This window comes from Sinocyclocheilus grahami, unplaced genomic scaffold (assembly GCF_001515645.1).
Source record: "Sinocyclocheilus grahami isolate Dianchi unplaced genomic scaffold, SAMN03320097.WGS_v1.1 scaffold1040.1, whole genome shotgun sequence".
Classification (NCBI taxonomy): Eukaryota; Metazoa; Chordata; class Actinopteri; order Cypriniformes; family Cyprinidae; genus Sinocyclocheilus; species Sinocyclocheilus grahami.
The window spans coordinates 14,573-35,231 of NW_015506219.1; the positions used below are offsets into that span (position 1 = coordinate 14,573).

Consider the following 20,659-nt stretch of genomic DNA (forward strand, 5'->3'; position numbering starts at 1 on the left):
GGTATCCGGAGAGGATGAGAACAGGATCGTTGGAGATAAGGATCGATGGAGCTTCTAGGGGTAAGTAAACAACAGATCAGATAAAGGTAGGAGTCAGGCGGAGTTCAAGCTGGTGAACAGTAGACCGGACAGTGAAGCAGTGAGAGCAGTGCAGGGATATAGTGTGCTTAATGAGTCTCTGCAGGTGTGGGTGATCAGTATTCTGGTGATTGCGATCTGGTGTGTCTTGGGGCTGGTGACTGTGAAGGCAGAGACTCCCTGACTGCATGCAGTCGTCTAAACTACACCATCATTTCTGCTTTGATTACCTGTGAATTGTATACCTCTTACATTTCAGTATAGTAGATGTTTTACTACCTGATTCATTTTTGAAGGCTCTTAAAACCATGACATGCACTTTTTTTTCTCAGTCTGCTGCTGATCACCTGACAGCTCAAGTCACCAGTGAAGTGTTTGGGACTGTGTATGTGTTATTTTGTGCCATCAGCCAATTAGTGTTGCCAGGACAACATTTTTCTGCATCTCAAGTGAGAGCAGTCACATGACATTTACAGTTCAGGTAGCTGGCTCAAAAAGGTCTGTGGTCACATTACCAAACAAGGCATTTTGTAGCTCCAAAGAGCCCTGTGTGAGCCATACAGCTGCCATTAAGATGAATATAAAAGCTAACAAAAAAACTATCTCCAAACAGTATACAGTCATGGCCAAAAGTTTTGGCAGTGACAGAAATTTTGTGTTTTGCAAAGTTTGCTGCTTCAGTATTTGTAGATTATTTTTTCACGTTTCAATGGTATGGAAAACAATAATAAGCATATTAAAAGTTTTAAAAGCAAAGAAATCAGAGTCAATATTTGCAGTGTTGACCCTTGTTCTTCATAACCTCTGCTATTCACTCTGGCATGCTGGATATTAGCCTCTGGGCCAAATCCTGACTGATTTGGCATTCTTGCCTCATTAGTTCTTGGAGTTGATCACAGTTTGTGGGCTATTGCTTGTCCACTTGTCTTTTGAGGACTGACCACAGGTTCTCTATGGGATTGAGATCCGGGGAGTTGCCTTGCCACGGATCCAAAATTTCAATGTAATGATCTTCGAGCCACTTCTTTATCACTTCTGCATCTCAAGTGAGAGCAGTCACATGACATTTACAGTTCAGGTAACTGGCTCAAAAAGTTCTGTGGTCACATTACCAAACAAGGCATTTTGTAGCTCCAAAGAGCCCTGTGAGAGCCATACAGCTGCCATTAAGATGAATATAAATCTAACAAAAAAACTCTCTCCAAACAGTATACAGTCATGGCCAAAAGTTTTGGCAGTGACAGAAATTTTGTGTTTTGCAAAGTTTGCTGCTTCAGTATTTGTAGATTATTTTTTCACGTTTCAATGGTATGGAAAACAATAATAAGCATATTAAAAGTTTTAAAAGCAAAGAAATCAGAGTCAATATTTGCAGTGTTGACCCTTGTTCTTCATAACCTCTGCTATTCACTCTGGCATGCTGGATATTAGCCTCTGGGCCAAATCCTGACTGATTTGGCATTCTTGCCTCATTAGTTCTTGGAGTTGATCACAGTTTGTGGGCTTCTGCTTGTCCACTTGCCTTTTGAGGACTGACCACAGGTTCTCTATGGGATTGAGATCCGGGGAGTTGCCTTGCCACGGATCCAAAATTTCAATGTTATGATCTTCGAGACACTTCTTTATCACTCTTGCTTTGTGACATGGTGCTCCATCATGCTGGAAAATGCACGGATCATCACCAAATTTGATCGTTGGAAGAAGTCGCTCTTGCAGGACGTTTTGATACCATTCTTTATTCATGGCAGTGTTTTGGGCAGAATTATGATATATATTGGTTGAAAAGCAACCCCACACATAGATGATCTCAGGATGCTTCACTGTTGGTAAAACACAGGACTCATGGTAGCGTTCACCTTTTCTTCTCTGAACAATCGATTTTCCAGATGTCCCAAACAGTCGGAAGGGAGCTTCATCAGAGAAAATAACTTTGCACCAGTCTTCTGCTGTCCAATCCTTGTACTTCCTGCAGAATTTCAGTCTGTCCTTGACATTTTTCTTGGAGAGAAGTGGTTTCTTTGCTGCCCTTCTTGATACGAGGCCATTGTCCAAAAGTCTTGGCCTCACTGTGCGTGCAGATGCTCTCGCACCAGCCTGCTGCCATTCCTGAGCAAGCTCTGCACTGGTGCTGACACGATTCTGTAGCTGTAGCGATTTATGTCACTGCCATAACTTTTGGCCATGACTGTCAATCAAAGACCATTTAATTGATTTTCTTCTGTTCAGAACTGCTCTTGTGTTTATGCAGTTCAGTCTCAAGACAACATGCATTTATGTCACATTTAATTATTCTTTATTCATTATTTTAAATTCAAAAGCCGTCAGAAAAGTTGTGATTCTCAATGTGATTTTCAGGTAAAAACACTGTTTAGTACAGCAGTGGATATTATTATTATTATTATTATTTACATTTACATTTAATCATTTAGCAGACGCTTTTATCTAAAGCGACTTACAAATGAGGACAATGGAAGAAATCAAAATCAACAAAAGAGCCATGATATACAAGTGCTATAACAAGTCTCAGTTAGCTTAACGCAGTACGCATAGCAAGGGTTTTTTAAATAATATAATAAATAAAAAGAAAGAAAACAGAATATAGCAAGCTAGTGTTAGAGGCCTTTTTGCTTTTGTTAATTGTATAATAACTGAAAAGAAAACAGATAGAATACAAAAAGATTAGAAAGCAAGTGTTAGTTTTTTTTTTTTCTTTTTAAGAAAACAAGCAGCAAATGAATAGAGTGCAAGTCTAAGAGGGACAAGTGTTTTTTCATTTTTTCTTTTTTAAGAATAGAATTAGAATAGAGAGTGCTAGAGTTAGAGGGTCAAATTTTAGCTGATTCTTGAAGATGGCTAAGGACTCAGCTAATCAGATTGAGTTGGGCAAGTCATTCCACCAGGAGGGAACATTTAATTTAAAGTTATTAAAGTTTTAAAGAAATTTCCCCCCACAATTTACACAAAATTCTACTTAATGGGTTAGTTCACCCACAAATAAAATTGTCATTATTTACACACCCCTAGGTTGTTCCAAACTTGAATGAGTTTCTTTCTTCGGCTGAACACAAAATAAGATATTTGAAAGCATGTTGGTAACCAAACAGTTGCTGGTAGCCATTGACTCCCATAGTAACCCCCTCGGGGTGTCTCGGGCAAATGACTGTCATTGAGCAAAGTGTACAGGAGGGTTTTCAAAGGCGAATCTTTTTTTTTTTTCTCTGGGCTGCCATCTGATATAAATCTGTCCGGCCATCTGACACATCTGAGGTCCCCTGAGAGCTTGGCAACCACAGGTTTCGCTCATCCTCAAGAAATGGGAGGAAGGAGTCTTAAGACACAATAGAGCACCACTAATCCTATTTCACGATATTCCAAGAAAATGGCCTTGCCTTGGAAGCACTCTCATGGATTGTGGCTCCACTAGAAGATGGAAAAATGGAAATCTAAATTGCAGAATCAACTTTGTGCAATATTTTATTTATCAATACGACATTTGCACACACACACACAGACACACACACACACACATATATATATATATAGAGAGAGAGAGAGAGAGAGAGAGAGAGAGAGAGAGAGAGATGCAAGCCTGCACATTGCTGTGTCAAAAGGAAGATTACCTTGAAGATTAACGAACTGTGTAAAATGTGGTGTACAACTATCGCTCTAAATGGTAATAGAGTAACAATGAGTCAATTACAGGTGACTGAATCAAATATTTTGCTCATTTTATTCAAATCGCTTGCGAGTTAGTAAAAAAAAGTTAAGCTTAGCCTTTTCATCTATTTAAACATTTATATTTAAAAAAAAATATAACATTAACATGATTCATTGTTAAAAGTTATAAAAATGTATGAGTGGCCTTGAGATTTTTTCTTTTTTTTCTAAAATAATAACTATATAACATTTTTCACATTACTAACACACAGTAATACCTCAGAGATTGTTCTGCAATCCTGGAAGTAAAAGAATCAAATGATTCACTGTAATGTCATGTTCAGAAGACGCATAGCTAGTGCAAGTAAGCATTTTTGGATTTAGTTACGGGGGAAAAGACTGAACATTTAGAGTGCACTTGAGTTAAGAGAGAAATATCAACTGCTGGAATGCTGGAGGCAATTCTTGTTTGCTCTGGATTGGGTCATTACATAAGTGACTGGAACAACTTTGGTTGCAAGCCAAAATATAATCTGTGCCATTAATTACACAAGCCATATGGTCAACAGGGTCTAAACGCCATTTCCAGTTAGTCTTGGGAGGTGCTGGAAGGCATGCTGACATTTACACTAAGATCTCTGGTCTGGCCTTTGCCTGCCACTGTTTCGCTAAACACTCAGTGTCTGCTGTAAACCATCACATGCTTCAAATACTTTGATAACTGAAATCACCATAGTTGTGTATACATGTGATTAGGCAGCCATTGTATCCAATATGTTTTTGTGTGTGTGTGTGATATTCTTTTATGCTAAATATCATGCTTTTGATGAAATTTAAAGGAGACGTATCTAAAATGCTGACTGACACAAATATATATTATATTATACTCATTATACTTTATATATATATATACTTTATTTATTTTTTCATACAATATTGTGAAATCTTTTGAAGTTAGTAGCGTCATTCCCATTATTGGACACAACATAATTACTGGTCCAAAATATACCAACTGACTTGCTGCAACTATGCATGAAAGATAATTTTTTTGGTCTCAGTTTGTTGGTACAGTATGTGTGTTGACTAAACATATTATATATCAAGATATGGCAATTAAATTACCTCCTTGGATAAATAATAATAAATCATTGGTGGTAGTCTAGTAGTTAAGCCTCTGGACTGAAAAGGCTCAACATTGGTCAGAGTAAGCCATAAACTAAAGAGTTATTGTGCAACCCACCATTATACCTCTCCTGGGTAAGCCACTTAACTCCAGGTTGCTACAGGGTGATTGTTTTATTGTCCAAAATCCTGAATGTATGGACAGTCTCTTACATTTTCCACATATTTAGTTAATTGGAGGAAGTTTGTGGGCATTTAGCAGAAGCTTTATCCACAGTGATAATACATTTACAGGGACAATCATCCCTTGAGCAACCTAAGGTTACATGCCTTGCTCTACTTTCTCCTTTTTATACTGAAAGACTGTGGCATGTTTTGTGGTAGGGTACAACGGGGCTAAAGGCCCACCTTAAGAAAAAATGTGCCATTCACTGTGCCTAAATGTATAATTGCAGAAAAAAATATATACGTTGTATTGAACATTAATGGAGCAACAGATTTTGTGTGAAAATAAATAATTCAAGTTTTTTATTTTGTTTGAAATTCTTATAAATGTATGAGGTGGCGAGACCAGCATGGGGTAAGAGGCACACAGTATTGATACAAATACTTCAGCTAAAATAATGTTTTTGTTTTTTTTAAATAATGTCTAAGTTAATACGTGTTCAAAATAATCACTTTAGCAAAGTTTGTACTATTTTCTGCTTATTTTGAAACAATAAAATAATTGTTTTATTGTTTTTTTTTTTACTAAATATACTGTCATTAAAATATGTTAATATAAAAAATATATTTTAAAATACAGAAGCAAAATCGTTTTAATAAGTAAAGATTCGGAAAGTATTGAAGGAGGTACAATAATAATTGAATATAAATGTACAGTAGTAACAACAAATGATATTTTATTATATGATAGGATTAATATCATGGTTGTCACGCCCCTGGACTCTTTGTGTTGTGTTTTCCCTCCCCAGGTGTGACGTGTTCCCTTTAATTAGTCATTAGGGAAAGTTACTTTTAAAAATAATGGATTACAAGACTTTAGCAAAGTTTGTACTATTTTCTGCTTATTTTGAAACAATAAAATAATTGTTTTATTGTTTTTTTTTTTTACTAAATATACTGTCATTAAAATATGTTAATATAAAAAATATATTTTAAAATACAGAAGCAAAATCGTTTTAATAAGTAAAGATTCGGAAAGTATTGAAGGAGGTACAATAATAATTGAATATAAATGTACAGTAGTAACAACAAATGATATTTTATTATATGATAGGATTAATATCATGGTTGTCACGCCCCTGGACTCTTTGTGTTGTGTTTTCCCTCCCCAGGTGTGACGTGTTCCCTTTAATTAGTCATTAGGGAAAGTTACTTTTAAAAATAATGGATTACAATATTGCATTACTCCCTAAAAAAAAGTAACTAATTACGTTATTAGTTACTTTTTATGGAAAGTAATGCGGTATATTACTTTTGCGTTACTTTCGCGTTACTTTTTAAATATAAGCAGGACTTGAATGTTTTTAATATAAGAAGTTCTATTTATAGCAAATATAAAAGCCCTTTCACACCAAAAAGTGTAATGAATAAACCTCAGGCTGAAGCAAAAGTAAATTCACGTCTGTACAGTAGAACGCAGGAGAAGAAACACTCTTCAGCAATAAAAAAAATCAAAGCACAATTGTTAGTTTCTCTAAAGTCATTTTAGCTTATTAATATGGTTGAACTGGATCACCAAAGGTCAGCAGCAAAGATATTGGTTAATAAAATGGGATTAGATACATTTGTGTTATTTAACATATTTAATTATTGCAGGTTTGCGTCATATTCTGAGTTTGCATTTCACTGTTTTAATTCATTTTGATGAATACTAAATCTGTTTTTTGTGAGTGGGATGAATTAATGCACATTTACATTTAGTCTAGAACTACAGTAGCATCATGTTCACACAGCGCACACAACGCCTCTGTACTCCTGATTTCTCCCAATATGGGGACAGGAGAGCTGTGAGTCAATAAATGGGAAAACAAAGTAACTGGCATTACTTTATAATTACTTTATTATATGCGTTACTTTACTAGTTACTTGAAAAAAGTAATCTGATTACGTAACTCGCATTACTTGTAATGAGTTACCCCCAACACTGTTCCTTGCACCTGTGTTTTCCCAATCACCCAGTGTTTAAAAGCCCCAGTCCTTTCAGTTAGTGTTTGTCGGTCCTCAAACGTCATTCCTTGTGTCCCAGTGTCTCCTACGTTCCCCGTGTGATCATTAAAGACTGTGAATTGAAGTTATCTCTGTGTTTCCTCGTTCCTCGCTCCTTGCCTCCCGAGAATTGTGACAATGATTTTAAATATGATGGTTTCATTCTAAACATGGTGATTATCTCTAATATGGACACCCAACATAATATATGATATTTACCATCTGAATCTAACCTTGTCACGTCAAGAAATGGAAAAGCGCCTTTAGCCCCAACAGCAGGGGCGCTTTTTACCCCAAATGCCATACTTTTACATATTCGTTCGTTACTTAAAAACTGTTGCTTTAATTATCTTAAACAAAACTGAAAATCATAAAGAAGACCTTTGCATTAATTTTAGCGATTCTCATTTGCTACTTAAATCTACAACATTTAAAAAAAAAAAAAACCATAAAATATTAGATCAAGTAAGCACAGAATCAACAGGATCGCGTCAAGGATCAGACAAATATACACATGCATCTTGAAAAGCGAATGTTTTGGAAAGTGCTACACCACGTTTTTGTGCCATCTAGTGGTTTAGATGAAAATAATATCAAATGCGCCTTTTACCCCGGGGTGCCTTCAGCCCCGTTGTACCCTATAGATTTAATGGTGGCCCAAGATGGATCTGTCCTCTCTACATCTTCCAAAGAAAATATAGCCTTTTCAGAAGCCTGTGGCAATGAGCACAGTAGAGGCAGATGAAGACAGCAATGGAGGCTGTAGAGATGTCAACAAGTATGAGTGCGAAGCCTCTCTTTCACCCATCCAGTTGTCTTCATACTGCAGCTCACAAATTATTTCCCATTCCTGCTCAAAACATTCTGAAATCTAGTGAGAGAAACCCTGCTTTGAGCTTACAGACATAACTAAGACATCTGTTTATTTATTTAAAAGAAAAAAAGTACAGCAAGCTTTATTAAAATTACTTTTTGTAATTTGATTTTAATCAGATTTTTTTAATTTGTCGTCCAGTCTAATGACTTGTCTGTCTGCATTATGGGCTGCTATCGTGTTATGTGCAGGATGGATCCTTAATGGAGCAATTTTGGAGCAAGAGAAAATACCAACACTCAGAGAAACGAAAAAAGAAAAAGAAAACAGAGACTGTTTGAGGTTCTGGATGTACCAACTGGAAGAATAACAGTCAACAACATTTCCATGGCAACCAAATTCAGAACTCACTGTTCCCTGTGATGCAGCAGGATTGTAGAACACTGGCCACAGTCACATCCGTTTAAAGATGGAGAGGTACTGGCAAGCACTTATCCTGACCCATCGTGATGAGGCCTTCGAATGCTACACTTGACATTTGGATTGCCATTGCAGTCGTGTCTGACGTTATTGATATTCATGTGGCAATACTTGAGATCTATATATGTACTCTCCTTTAGAAAAAAAAGGTACAACGCTGTCATTGGGGAGGTACCCTGAGAAATATAAAGGGGAAAATGTATATCTGTACCTTATTTGCAAATTACAGGTACATATTAGCACTTTAAAAGTATACACTCACCAGCCACTTTATTAGAAACAACTTACTAGTAGCAGGTTGGATCCTCTTTTGCCTTCAGAAAACGGTTTAATTCTTTGTGGCATTGATTCAACAAGGTGAAAAAGAACTTATATAATTATTTATATCAATTGATAAAGTTTTTATCCAAACATTCATCATTCAAAATATAATATGTGTAGTATAATATACTGCCCCACCCCAATTTAATTCCATTAAAATCCTTACATTACATTTGCTCCTATTCTTAAAATGAACAGTGTGTATGCGTAAACTGCATTATGTATTATATGTATTCCATGAAGAATGAGTCAAAGATTTAAAGACAGGCTTCACAGTATAAACAAATGCAATAACATTTTCAATTTTCCATTAAATGTTCAGGTTCTTAGTTTAAAATGTTGTGAATCATTTAATATGTCTTTGTTATTGACCATTTAATAAGGAGCCTAGAATCATGTATGTGCGCTCCTCAAAGATAAGTGATTATGGGACTTGTTATTGACAGGGTGAAGGTCTTTGGGAGGTCCTGTTTGCCCAGCCTTCAACTGAGCCTGATGGAATGTCCAGTGTAAAAATGGGAATTTAATTTCATAAATCTTATAGCACTTCAATCCCTACTTTAAAGGTGACAGGAAAATGACAGCACATCCTCCTCAACCAGGAATAACAATATGGAGTAGTGGAGGCCACGAACAGTCCTTGTGAAACAAGACGGATATAATTCTCTCAGCTATATTTTATCAGCACCATTGGCCCTATGGATACATACTGTATGGTGAGCATTTATGTTCCCTGTGAAAGCGGCCTTGTTCAATGGACTGAGTTCATTTTTCACTGACAAACATTGTGTGCTGCCTGGAGGAAATTGTGCGATTCACAGAATCAACACAGAGCTACATACAGGAGTGAATAATGGTCTGCGTACTGCTTCACAGACTCCTCCAGGTATCAGCAGACATATTAAGCAGCGATGAGGGCTGGGAAATAAAGAGAGGTTTTTTTTTTCCAGTTTCCATTGGTAATATGGGGTTGTACACTCAAGTGCCTGACAACAAATGCCTTGCAATAGGAGGTGACAAAGGACAGCAGGCCAGGTTTTTATTGCTCGTTACTACATAGTTTGCATACAAATATATGTATGAACCATAAGGCATTCTGATTGTCCTTGAAACTTTAATTGAAAGATGTTTTGAAGTCAAAGGAGTAGGTGTCATATACTTTTATCATGTACAGTAAGAGTATTACTAAAGATCCCTGATTCATCGTTCAAAATATATGTAATATAATGGAATTTCCCCCAAAGTTACATCTATTAAAATCTAAAAATATTCCATGAAGGATGTCAAAAATGTTAAAAGAATATCCCTGGATTAATAAAACGTTTCCAGTAATTTTGATAAACCACTTTGACTATGCTCTTATTTTAAAATGTGACTTAGTCCAGATTTAGTCGGGCTGTCAGTAAACACTCCAGAGAGAGAGCATCGTGTCAATTGGATTGGCAGCTGCCACATATGCTCTGAGCTGCCATGTCCTTACATACTTTGTTGGCAGAATGTGTGCGTGATGCCTTTTTCTCTATTCTCAACAGCATTTAACTTTTTAATCACATTGAGAGTGTGAACCGTGAAATGAATCCCATCTGTCCAAATGGCACTGGCTTTCACAAAATACATTCCTCCCTGTGGAAATAAATTTTCATAGGATTAGGTTTGTGGCGATGTTTTCTGTGGACTATTTACCATATGTGATACAAATCAAATGCCGTGTATAAATTACAGAACACAAAAATAATCCTGTTTTGAAGTTTCTAGGGGAAAAAGATGTTTTGGTAAAACTGATGGGAAGCCAATTATAGATTTGCAGTGATTCATGTTTGCATTAAATGACACTGCAGTAATACAATAATGTTTTCAAGGAATTTTCACCAATGCATTTTGAACATGATACTATTTTTAATATCATTATCTTGCAATATTTATTGAATGGATCTGGCTAAATGAGTGCAAGCACCAATATCAATTCCTTGCAGACAGCAATATGTTCTATGTCACAAACAAAAAGCAAAGAAGCATTACTGTTAAAGAGATGGTCAGTTTCCAGGTAGTACACACTTAGCCACAGTTTTATGTGTTGATATGTACTCTGAGTTTTCTGTCGTTTCTATCTTATCTTTCTGACAAGCCACTCCCAAGAATAGTATATTTAAGATTGTCAAAGGTATATGAACCAGATACACTGGACAGGCTTGTACCTTGGAATGATGTCCTATCCTGCTGATACTCCAATATCATTGTTTTTTCAACATACATGTTTTCAGCTGCTTGAGAGCAAAAGATGGAGCAATAATACTTTATGTTTCTGAAACTTACTGAATAGTGGACGTGAGCACTAAACATTCATCATATGTAGACTTAACAGCACTGTTTCTCCATTGAGAATGTAAAGAGTATCATTCTAGTATAATCTGATTGTGCCTTCAGGGACACACAGGACTGACCAAAACTATAGAATGTATGATAGATAGATAGATAGATAGATAGATAGATAGATAGATAGATAGATAGATGGTTCATACTATGAAGATATAAGTTAGTTACAAATAATAGCTTTATAAACAAACGCAATAGGTTGGGATCATTTGCGTTTGAGTTAGAGCATTATGGGTATACTGGCCAGAATGCACTGCCTAGGCCTAGCTGTCTGCGATCTCCTGTCTTGGTCACAGGATGACATTGAACGTCTGCTTGGGCTTTGGTGGCAGATGGCATGTCTGATATGGGCGTCCTGCCAGACCGCTTTGCTGTGACACATCATCAACAGCTGGAACATCAGGATATTCTTCTGACCATGTGTTCATAGCCTAGGATGGTTGTAAGAATGACGGAAAAGCTAATAAGGAAGCGGATTTTACTGATACTCCATCAACGGTATGAACTGATTCCTAGGACTCAGCAACATATGTATTTTGTCAATTCTGTCCATGAATGCCAGAATGATGATATTCTTGTGACTGATCCATGTGTGTTAAAAATTGATGACTATGTGAGAAGGTCAGCGCAGTGTAGAAGGCAGCAAGAACTGCTACTGAACAGGATCTTCAGTACAGATACCTTGAAATCGGAGTGCATTTAAATTGATGCAGCTGAATTGTATAGGTGGAGATTGATCTGTTTGAGCTGAATCAGTGATATCAACACAAATCTAGTATTACAGCTCATATGTGTGCTGTAACACCACAGAACACAATATGTAAAACACTAAACAGTCTCTAAGGGTATTTTCAGACTGGGATTAGATTGTTACAATGTTGCACTTTCTTTAAGGTTTTGTTCGCTTTCACAAGGCAACATTTCAGGGTGTTCCCATGTTTATGTAAGTCACATGTGAGTAAAGCTGTCCTCTCATTGGAGAGAGCAACTGTTTATGTTCTAGGATTGCACTCATAACACCATCCATCATGATGGATTGACAAGTAAGCTCTGTGGGCTTGATCTGTAGCTGTTGACACACACACACACACACACAAACAAACGTAGCCGTCATTCCCTCTCTGAGCGAGAATCAAGGTTTCATTGAGACAGCATTCTTGCATTGCACCTGTTTCGGGAAAGAGCAATTAGAATGAATGAATGTTTTAAGATGAAGAGGTGCTCTTTGGTTTTCAACTGTGATACCAATTTGCTCACCCACAGAATCAGACACTGCTGATTTTTACACAACAAATGTTCCACTATATGTGTTATGATATAGCTTGGTTAGTTGATCCGTTGGGTCAGATTGCTTTCTCACCACAACCAAACGGCTCCAGAGTTTTTTTTAGTTGGGCCAAGACAACCTCATTCAGGTGATCTATGACTGATTATTTTGGTGCAGATCAATTTTCATGTTCATATATGCCTAAACAACCAAAATAAGAGAGGAAATGTGCCAGGTTCTGAAACAAGTGCTCCAAACGAGCCAGGTGTGACACAGTAGTTTGTTAAAAAATGATCTATACTGTCCTGTTTAAAACAAACAGTCAACTTATTCTGAAACCTGGTCTGAATCTTAAAGTGAAGCAAAACATGGAGAAGAAAAATCCAATAGGCTTGCCATGTGTTCAGCCTCTGGGTGAGTGGATGTACTCTAGGATTTTGTGTCTGTGTCAATCTGTACAAGACACGGCTGATGGATTCCCTCACCTCTATCGTTCGGAAACTGAAACAGGGTGTAGGCACTATAAAGGTTTGGTGTAAATTTTACCCAATCAGTTCAGTTCAGTTTATTTCATCCCTTAGGAAATTTGGTTTGCACAGGTGTCGAACATCACATTACCACAGTCTCACACATAAAAAAAAAAGGAATAATGAATAAGAATTTAACTGTATTTTAAAGTGACTAATGCAATGCAGGACTTATTCTAATGTCCTCTTAATGTAATCTTGATTAACTTGGCCACCTTCATGCAAGTCACGATCAGCCTGCCTTCACTCATTTTAGAAGACTGTTTAGTGACTGTCTGATGCATTTTGAATGCTAGTTTGATTATTAAAGGGGTCCTATTATGCTCTTTTACAATGTCTTGAATTTGTTTTGGGGGTGTACTAGAACATGCTCTCATGCTTGGTGATAATTTACATTATTACAATAACTTTCTCCCCAGTCTGGCACAAACGGCTCGATTAGTTACGGGTTTGATGAATGCCCGCCTTCCGAAAAACGAAATGTGATGTGATTGGTTAGCTATCCCAGTGCGTTGTGATTGGCAAACAGCTTAGACGGTGTTTCAATACTGCCCCACCCCTTTCCAAAGCAGCAAGTTTAGTTAAGGATGGCGTCAATATTGCCATATCAATTTGAGCCGAATTCAGACCCAGAGAATATTGAAGAAGAGGATTGCGCAGAACCTTTGCACGCACGGATATTGCAAGACATATTAGAGTGGTAACGTTATTGTTGTTTTGTTTTTTTGGGGGCTAAATCACGTTTTAGATAGGACGTCAACAGCCGCTGATTACATCATTGTCCAGTATTGTACTGTCAGCAGTTTATTATAAAAACGTTTTCATAATTGTAACATACATATTTACATACATAATTATTCAGGTGCATGTGTAATAACTTGCGAAAACTTGAGGCTACAGCAGCACTTCTTCTTCGTTGTCTTGTCTGATGCACTGCAACCAAGCGTTCTAACCACCACCTCGCCCCTCCCCACCCCTCAACCATTCGAATTTCTGTAGGTGGGAATTATTTTAATGATATATTAAATATATACAATATTTTCCTTTTCAGAAAGGCGTATTATACCCAAATGTCACTTAGATGTAGTCGAGTCAAATCAGTTTTATTTGTATAGCACTTAACACCAGAGCCGATTCTAGACTTCTGGGGGCCCTATGCAAAACTGTGTTGGCCGGGGGCAGGGGGGGGGGGTTATGAATGATGAGTTATGAATGAATGAAACACCTTTGTCCGCTTCAGAAACTGTGTCTCTTCCGCGGCTCGGTACGCTTTCAACTCTTTTTTTTTTTGTCTTGACAGATTTTTACGTAGAAAGGGCGACATAAGCGGTTTTCATGACCGCTGGCCAAATTCAAAAACGAAATAAAAATTAATAATCTTTGAGAGCAAGGGGGCCCCCTGGTGTTTCGGGGGCCCTATGCAGCTTGCATACTTTGCATATAGGGAGGATCGGCTCTGCTTACCACAATACGTATTGTTTGAAAACAGCTTTAAAGAAAATGGTGACCCACAAGTTCCCTTGGTGAGCGAGCCAGAGGTGACAGTTGGAGAGAAGGGGAAAAAATCTCTGAGTAGAGATAGATGAGGGAGAAAATATTGAGCACAGTGAGACACTGCAAATTAACCATCCTTTCTAGTAAAAGACATTTACATAAAATATACACAAATATACACAAAACAAATTCCTCGTATGTGTAAACATACCTGGCAATAAAGCTCATTCTGATTCTGATTCATTCTGATTCTGATTCTGATATTATATGGGGGAAGTCGTGGCCTAATTAGGTTAGAGAGTCGGACTCGTAACCCAAAGGTTGTGAGTTCGAGTCTCATACTCGAGGGATTGTGGGTGGGGGGAGTGAATGTACAGCGCTCTCTCCCACCTTCAATACCACGACTGAGGTGCCCTTGAGCAAGGCACCGAACCCCCAACTGCTCCCCGGGCGCCGCAGCATAAATGGCTGCCCACTGCTCCGGGTGTGTGTTCACTGCTGTGTGTGTGCACTTAGGATGGGATAAATGCAGAGCACTAATTCCGAGTATGGATCACCATACTTGGCCACATGTCACTTCACTTCACTATATATTTATAAAATATGTGTCATGGTTTTAATTAGGGATGCACATCGGTATCGGGCCCGATACTGAGCTCCTGTACTCATACTTGTACTCATTAAAATGCCACGATACCAAACGCCGATACCACACAGCATGTGATAAGCGCCATATTCAGACAAAGAAACACCGACAACAGAACAACTGACAGCAGAATGGAGTTAAGGATGTCTACTACGAAGTATATGTACAGTATGTAATGAATATAATGTTAAACATTCAGTGTTAACGCCTGTATAGCTGATGTGCGCAAGCTGATAAACAAAGCACGCTGAGTGGATTGAGCGTTCGGCGGCGCAGACGCGCAAGCTTGTCGAGTGAATATATCTTTCTCACAGACATCACTGAAAGTTTGTAGTTCGGTCGGATACATCAAAAACAAGTAAGTAAAACAATGCACAAGTTACTTAACGGTAGAGAGAGAGAGAGAGAGAGAGAGAGCGCACGCACTTCTGTTGTGTGATCTTTGATGTTCACTCACTTAGCACAAGCATCATTTGGATTAAAACTAAATCGTAAAAATAAGACCATTTATAGGGGCATTCACTATAAATATCATTTATTTTCAACCTTAGGCATACACGACTTTCTGGTGAAAGTGAATCTAGCAGACTGTGTGAAATGCGCTCGGCTGTACTATTCTGCACCAGTACAAATACCTGCACGCATTGCGCGTGTTTTGCTTGCTTGAGTGTTTCTGCATTATATGAGTGGCTTTGGAATATAAATCGCAGCACGTAAATACTGTCATACTAGCAGCTGTCTAATTTTTGGTTGATTGTAATCTATTACATACATTTCTCTCAAAGTTATCTAACATTATCAAGCTGAAGTTTAACTTTGAGTTCTTGTCATATTGTATTACCATTTTCTAAACCATAGCGAATAAACTGTGATAATGTGAGAAATGTTGAAGGTGTCTGAAAAAATTTTGGTTTGACTGTATCTATTTGATAAATTAAGTTAACCAACTAACATTATACATACTCTTTTGGTTTTTGTACCCAATATTTAAAAAATGTACAAATGCAATACAAATATTGGTATCGGTACTCGGTATCAGCAAGTACCAAAAATAAAAGTATCGGTATCGGGCGAGTACTGGAAAAAGTGGTATCGGTGCATCCCTAGTTTTGATAAATGATTAAATTATCTAATCTCTTAGTAAAGTAAGCATTGCTTTGCAAAGGTAATGACTCAACCATGAATCATTATCCAGAAGTGGGAACATTCATCAGTCCATACAGCATCACTGCGTATTCATAATGGCCGCTGGTTGTAAGCACTAAAAAAAAAAACCATATCAGTCAATATTTTCCCTCTTTTTATTTACTCCAAGACAACAAGATGTAATAGAGGAAGATAGCAGTTTTTACAGCTGCTTTGTTAAAACTTTGGTGATCAATAAAGAGCAGGCCTTATTCTAATGTCTTCTTAATGTAATCCTCCACAGTTAGTGACTCAGGGATAGACACTGGCTAGATCCATTCTCTGGGGAAGTCACACCATGGAGATAATCGATCACACAGTCCCAGGGTCTATGTTGAGGCACACAGGGGGCATCAACTTCATTGCATGTTGTAGATAGATCGCTATACCCAGTAGGAATATTTGTTTGACTAGACATCAAAAGGATTTTCAATTTGAGTAGCTCGGTTAGGGATTATTCAAGATTGGGGGCAAAAAAAAAACACTGCTTAGCCCAGGACTAATTCTCCAGCTCATTGGGAGATAGTGGGATTAGGATAGGATAGCCAAAGGAAGCACAAAATATTGAGAACCGAGGTTCATAAAAGACTATGAATAGATATATTGTATTTTATACTGATTCTGAACAGTCAACAAAGAAACAAGCTGTTTTGTACAGGAGCTAGGATTTGCTTATTGGTTGCTTATTGCTTGTTCATTTTGGAGCTCTGTATCTTTTATGTTTTTGTTTTTTTTACACGGTCTGACGTTGATGATGCAGTATGATATAACTCTTAATGTATAACTCTAGGTTCTTTCATACATTCGTACTTAATCTATGAAAGAACCTAGATGCCCCCCCTTAACATTTTGATGTTTATGTTCAAAGCTCTTCTTTTAAAGTCCATCCAGTTACCTTAAATCAACAGTTAGTTCGGTTGTGCTGATAAAGCGATATACTCCAATTGTTCTATCTGAGATGCATGAAGTTTCCCTTAACCAGATAAAGGATTTTTAATGCACTATTCTATTTATGTTGTACTGCAGCCCAGCTTGTGCTGTTTAACTTTCTTTCCAAATGGGAGAGTATGACCTCTGCACGAAGAATAATTTTGTCCTATACTCTTGAACACAGAAAACTTACCTTTCCAGAGCAGACCCTCTTGCGGTCCAAAGGAACATATGCTTACAAGTCATTTGATGATAAGTTGAAAGAGATGTTTGATTGTCCTGTGGCTATTGGAATGGGGAACTGGTAATCAGTTTATGTCAAGGAAAAGGTCTCACGCTGATTATGTTGCTTATGCCACAGTGCAACTTCTCACACTTTGTCCTCTGACAGCAGGAGGCCAGATGGTGCTGTGAAGACTGGCTGTTGTACAGGTTTAACCTTCTGGTTAGATGCCCAAGAAGAAGTACCCAGCATCAGTTCTGGGATGGGGCATTCGTCTCAGCCTACAATGACAGATTGTTTATGCCCATTCAATGGATATTTCAGACAAATATAGCTATAGAGTTTTCTCAAAAGCTGTGGGAGTTGTGTTTACAAGTCTGCAGGTCCTACAGTGACTCCAAGATAGAAGTCAAGGAGATGTCTAAGGCTACGTTTATTGCACAGGACCTCTGATTGAATGTGATCTGCTTGCTTATGGGCACAGACATTTTAGAGCCCAAAATCTGCAGATTATGTCCAGACCAGGGGTCTCCAGTTCTGCTCCTGGAGAGCTTCCGTCCTGCAGACTTCAGTGGCAGTCCTGCTCCAACATACCTGTCTGTAATTTTCAAGTAATCTTGAACACCTTGATTAGCTGGTTCAGGTGTGTTTGATTGGGGCTGGAGTTGAACTATGCAGGATGGTAGCTCTCCAGGAGCAGGGCTGGATAGCCCTGATCTAGACCTTCTAAAAGTTCACAGAGAGCGTCACTTTGTCCAAACAGGCATTCCAGGACACTGTAAGTAACATAAAATGAATGTTGTTTGTACCTCCATGTGTTTGTGTATTAGACATTCTGTCGGTTGCTTCTTGCGCAGAAGCCCATATTGCTGGAGAGCAGGCATAGAACCCCTGTGTTTCTGAGGTGTAGAATTGTTTCAAGCGGTGCAATCTGTCTGTGACAGACAAGAGTGCTGCTGGGAGCCACAGCATGAGCGGAAGTACTTCAGCACATCCCTGGGGAACCACAGATTAAAATCTCATTTGCAAAGACAGGAAGTTTAGTGGCGCTATCAGACAGTCAGATGAGAGATATATCATAAACCACCATCTACATCCTCAACGTACTTGAGACACGGATGTCCCGTGTCCTGGAAGATGTTAGATCCTGCATCCTCTTCTGCGAGACAGACACTTTGCGATCAGCTCTGTGACTACACCAGCTGTTGTCCTGCCCAGAGATGGGAGGAAAGGCCTAATTCATTCCTTCTCTTTTGAATTTCAAATGGCGTGTTAAAGGTTTAAAGCAGGAAGCTGTCTTTGTGTAGCCACTCAAAGTCCTCTAAATTATTTGAAAGCTGTGGGACAGGATAACAAAATGACTGGCTGCAAATTGAGGGATTTCAAGCCTAAATATTCAAATCCTGCACTGCTTGTCATGTAAATATGAATTTACAGTAAAGCTTTGTCACAATAACTGTCAGCGCTCTTCTTCCCAAATAATCACTCATATAATATTTATAGCTGTCCAATCCAGTCATTAGCTTGTACTGAGAACAGCAATCCTTTAATTCTTGTCTTTTCCGGTAATGTGTAGGCCTAAATGGGCTCTAGTGATACATAACGCTCAAATTCATCATGTGCCGCGCTGCTTTCTATGCACACTCTGGGATTACGGTTTGAATAGAGCTGTACAATCATTAAATTAAACAATAGTGGGATGGTTGTTACGGCAGTACATAACTCAATGATCTTAAAAGGGTCACGAATCAGGCACACCATCTAGCAAACCTATTATTATTTCTGTGAAAAGACACAATACTGCTACCATCCATACTAACGTGAATATAGCGCTTTGAGGCACCACGTCTGAATGCGAACAAGTTATGATATTTGAGAGCTGTTGTGGATGAATAATGACTTACCATATGGCTTCTAAAGATTTGAAATAAGTAGTAATGCGGTTTGGTGCAACATGAGGTTGAGTAAATGGCTTTCATTTTTTGGGTGAACTCTCAATAAAGGTTTAATACAACTTTAATGTATTATGTAACATTTAATGTTTCTCTGCTGGTGTTGTTGTTCAGTGCTGGTGCTGTGTTGATTAAAGCTAAGGATGTATCATTAACGGACACATTCCTCCAGAGGACACAGCACAGGTTGAGCCACACTAGCAGAGCGCTGATCTTCAGTTCAAGCACTCATGGGAAATATAGTGTTTACTCTCAATGGACTTCAGAGAGGGACAGATATTAACTACACTAAATACATTAGGATTGAAGTAAGAAACATTTGCTCTTGTTTTGAAAGTGAGATTGAGATACACGTTGTGCATGTCAATAAAACTATAATGTTTTTGTAATCTTTTCTTTAGCACATACTTATCGAGGTGTGCAGCGAATTACCTTTACTGACGAAACAATATTTCTCATTGATGTGGAAACAAAGTGTGGCTTTGTTCCACATCAGACCACCAGTAAACCTTAGAAGTCGTTTTTTAATGGAAGAAAGTCTAAAATAATACTGGCAGATCAATTATGCCTGCATTAGCATTCAGTCTAAAGTTAATTTAATCCACTCAGATTTTAATTTATATTTTTTTCTTCTTTCAAGTGTATTGAATTTCTTTACTCTCTTATAATTGGAGGAAACTTTTTTTTTACTGCCAGAAATCCACTAAAAGAGTTATTTTGCACCCTACCACAAAACAAACATGCACAAAACAGCATACGGTAATTATTAATTTCAAATAAGATGTAGACTACAACTGCACAATAAAATAATACAAATAAATGAAGCTAAAAAAAATCACACTGCTCGTTGTTACAGCAGTGAAAATGTCTCTTATCTTGGATCTTATCTTGGAGTATTGGACAATACAAGTAAAATTGCTACTTTATTATCAGTGGATATGTCTACATTTAGTAGATGGAACTCATTTTATTTTGTGATTTGACTAATTTCACCTGTCCTAGCTTCTAGAAGATTTCATTAGCAGCTTAACTTGTTTATCTTCACGCTTATCTTGTTTTTGTGGTCAGACAGATAACAGCTGAAGAGGGCAGGATGGATGGAATGATGCACAGTGTAATGTTGTGAAACTACCACAGCTGTGTATGAAAAGTGAGTATTCACTTGTATGCTGGGGTGGGGGATCTGTGCCGCCTCAGAGCAACTGACTGTGTCGCTCATTCCAGGATCCACCACTGGGTTACTGAAATCAAGCAAATGCTATTAAAGGGGTCATATGATGCGATTTCAAGTTTTCCTTTCTCTTTGGAGTGTTACAAGCTGTTCATGAATAGATAAGAGCCCTAAAGTTGCAAAGACTAAAGTCTCAAACCCAAAGAGA

General features: G+C 37.9%; 1 protein-coding gene across 1 annotated transcript in view; it reads right to left on the reverse strand.

Moving 5' to 3' along the window:
- The window catches only part of LOC107566005 (nuclear receptor subfamily 6 group A member 1-A-like), a 6,685-nt gene extending 5,440 nt beyond the window's left edge, over positions 1 to 1,245 (reverse strand). The window contains exon 1 of the mRNA XM_016251353.1: positions 1,191 to 1,245. Coding sequence (XP_016106839.1) covers positions 1,191 to 1,245 — 55 coding nt within the window. The remainder of the gene's footprint in view (positions 1 to 1,190) is intronic.
- Between the last annotated feature and the right edge of the window lie 19,414 nt (positions 1,246 to 20,659).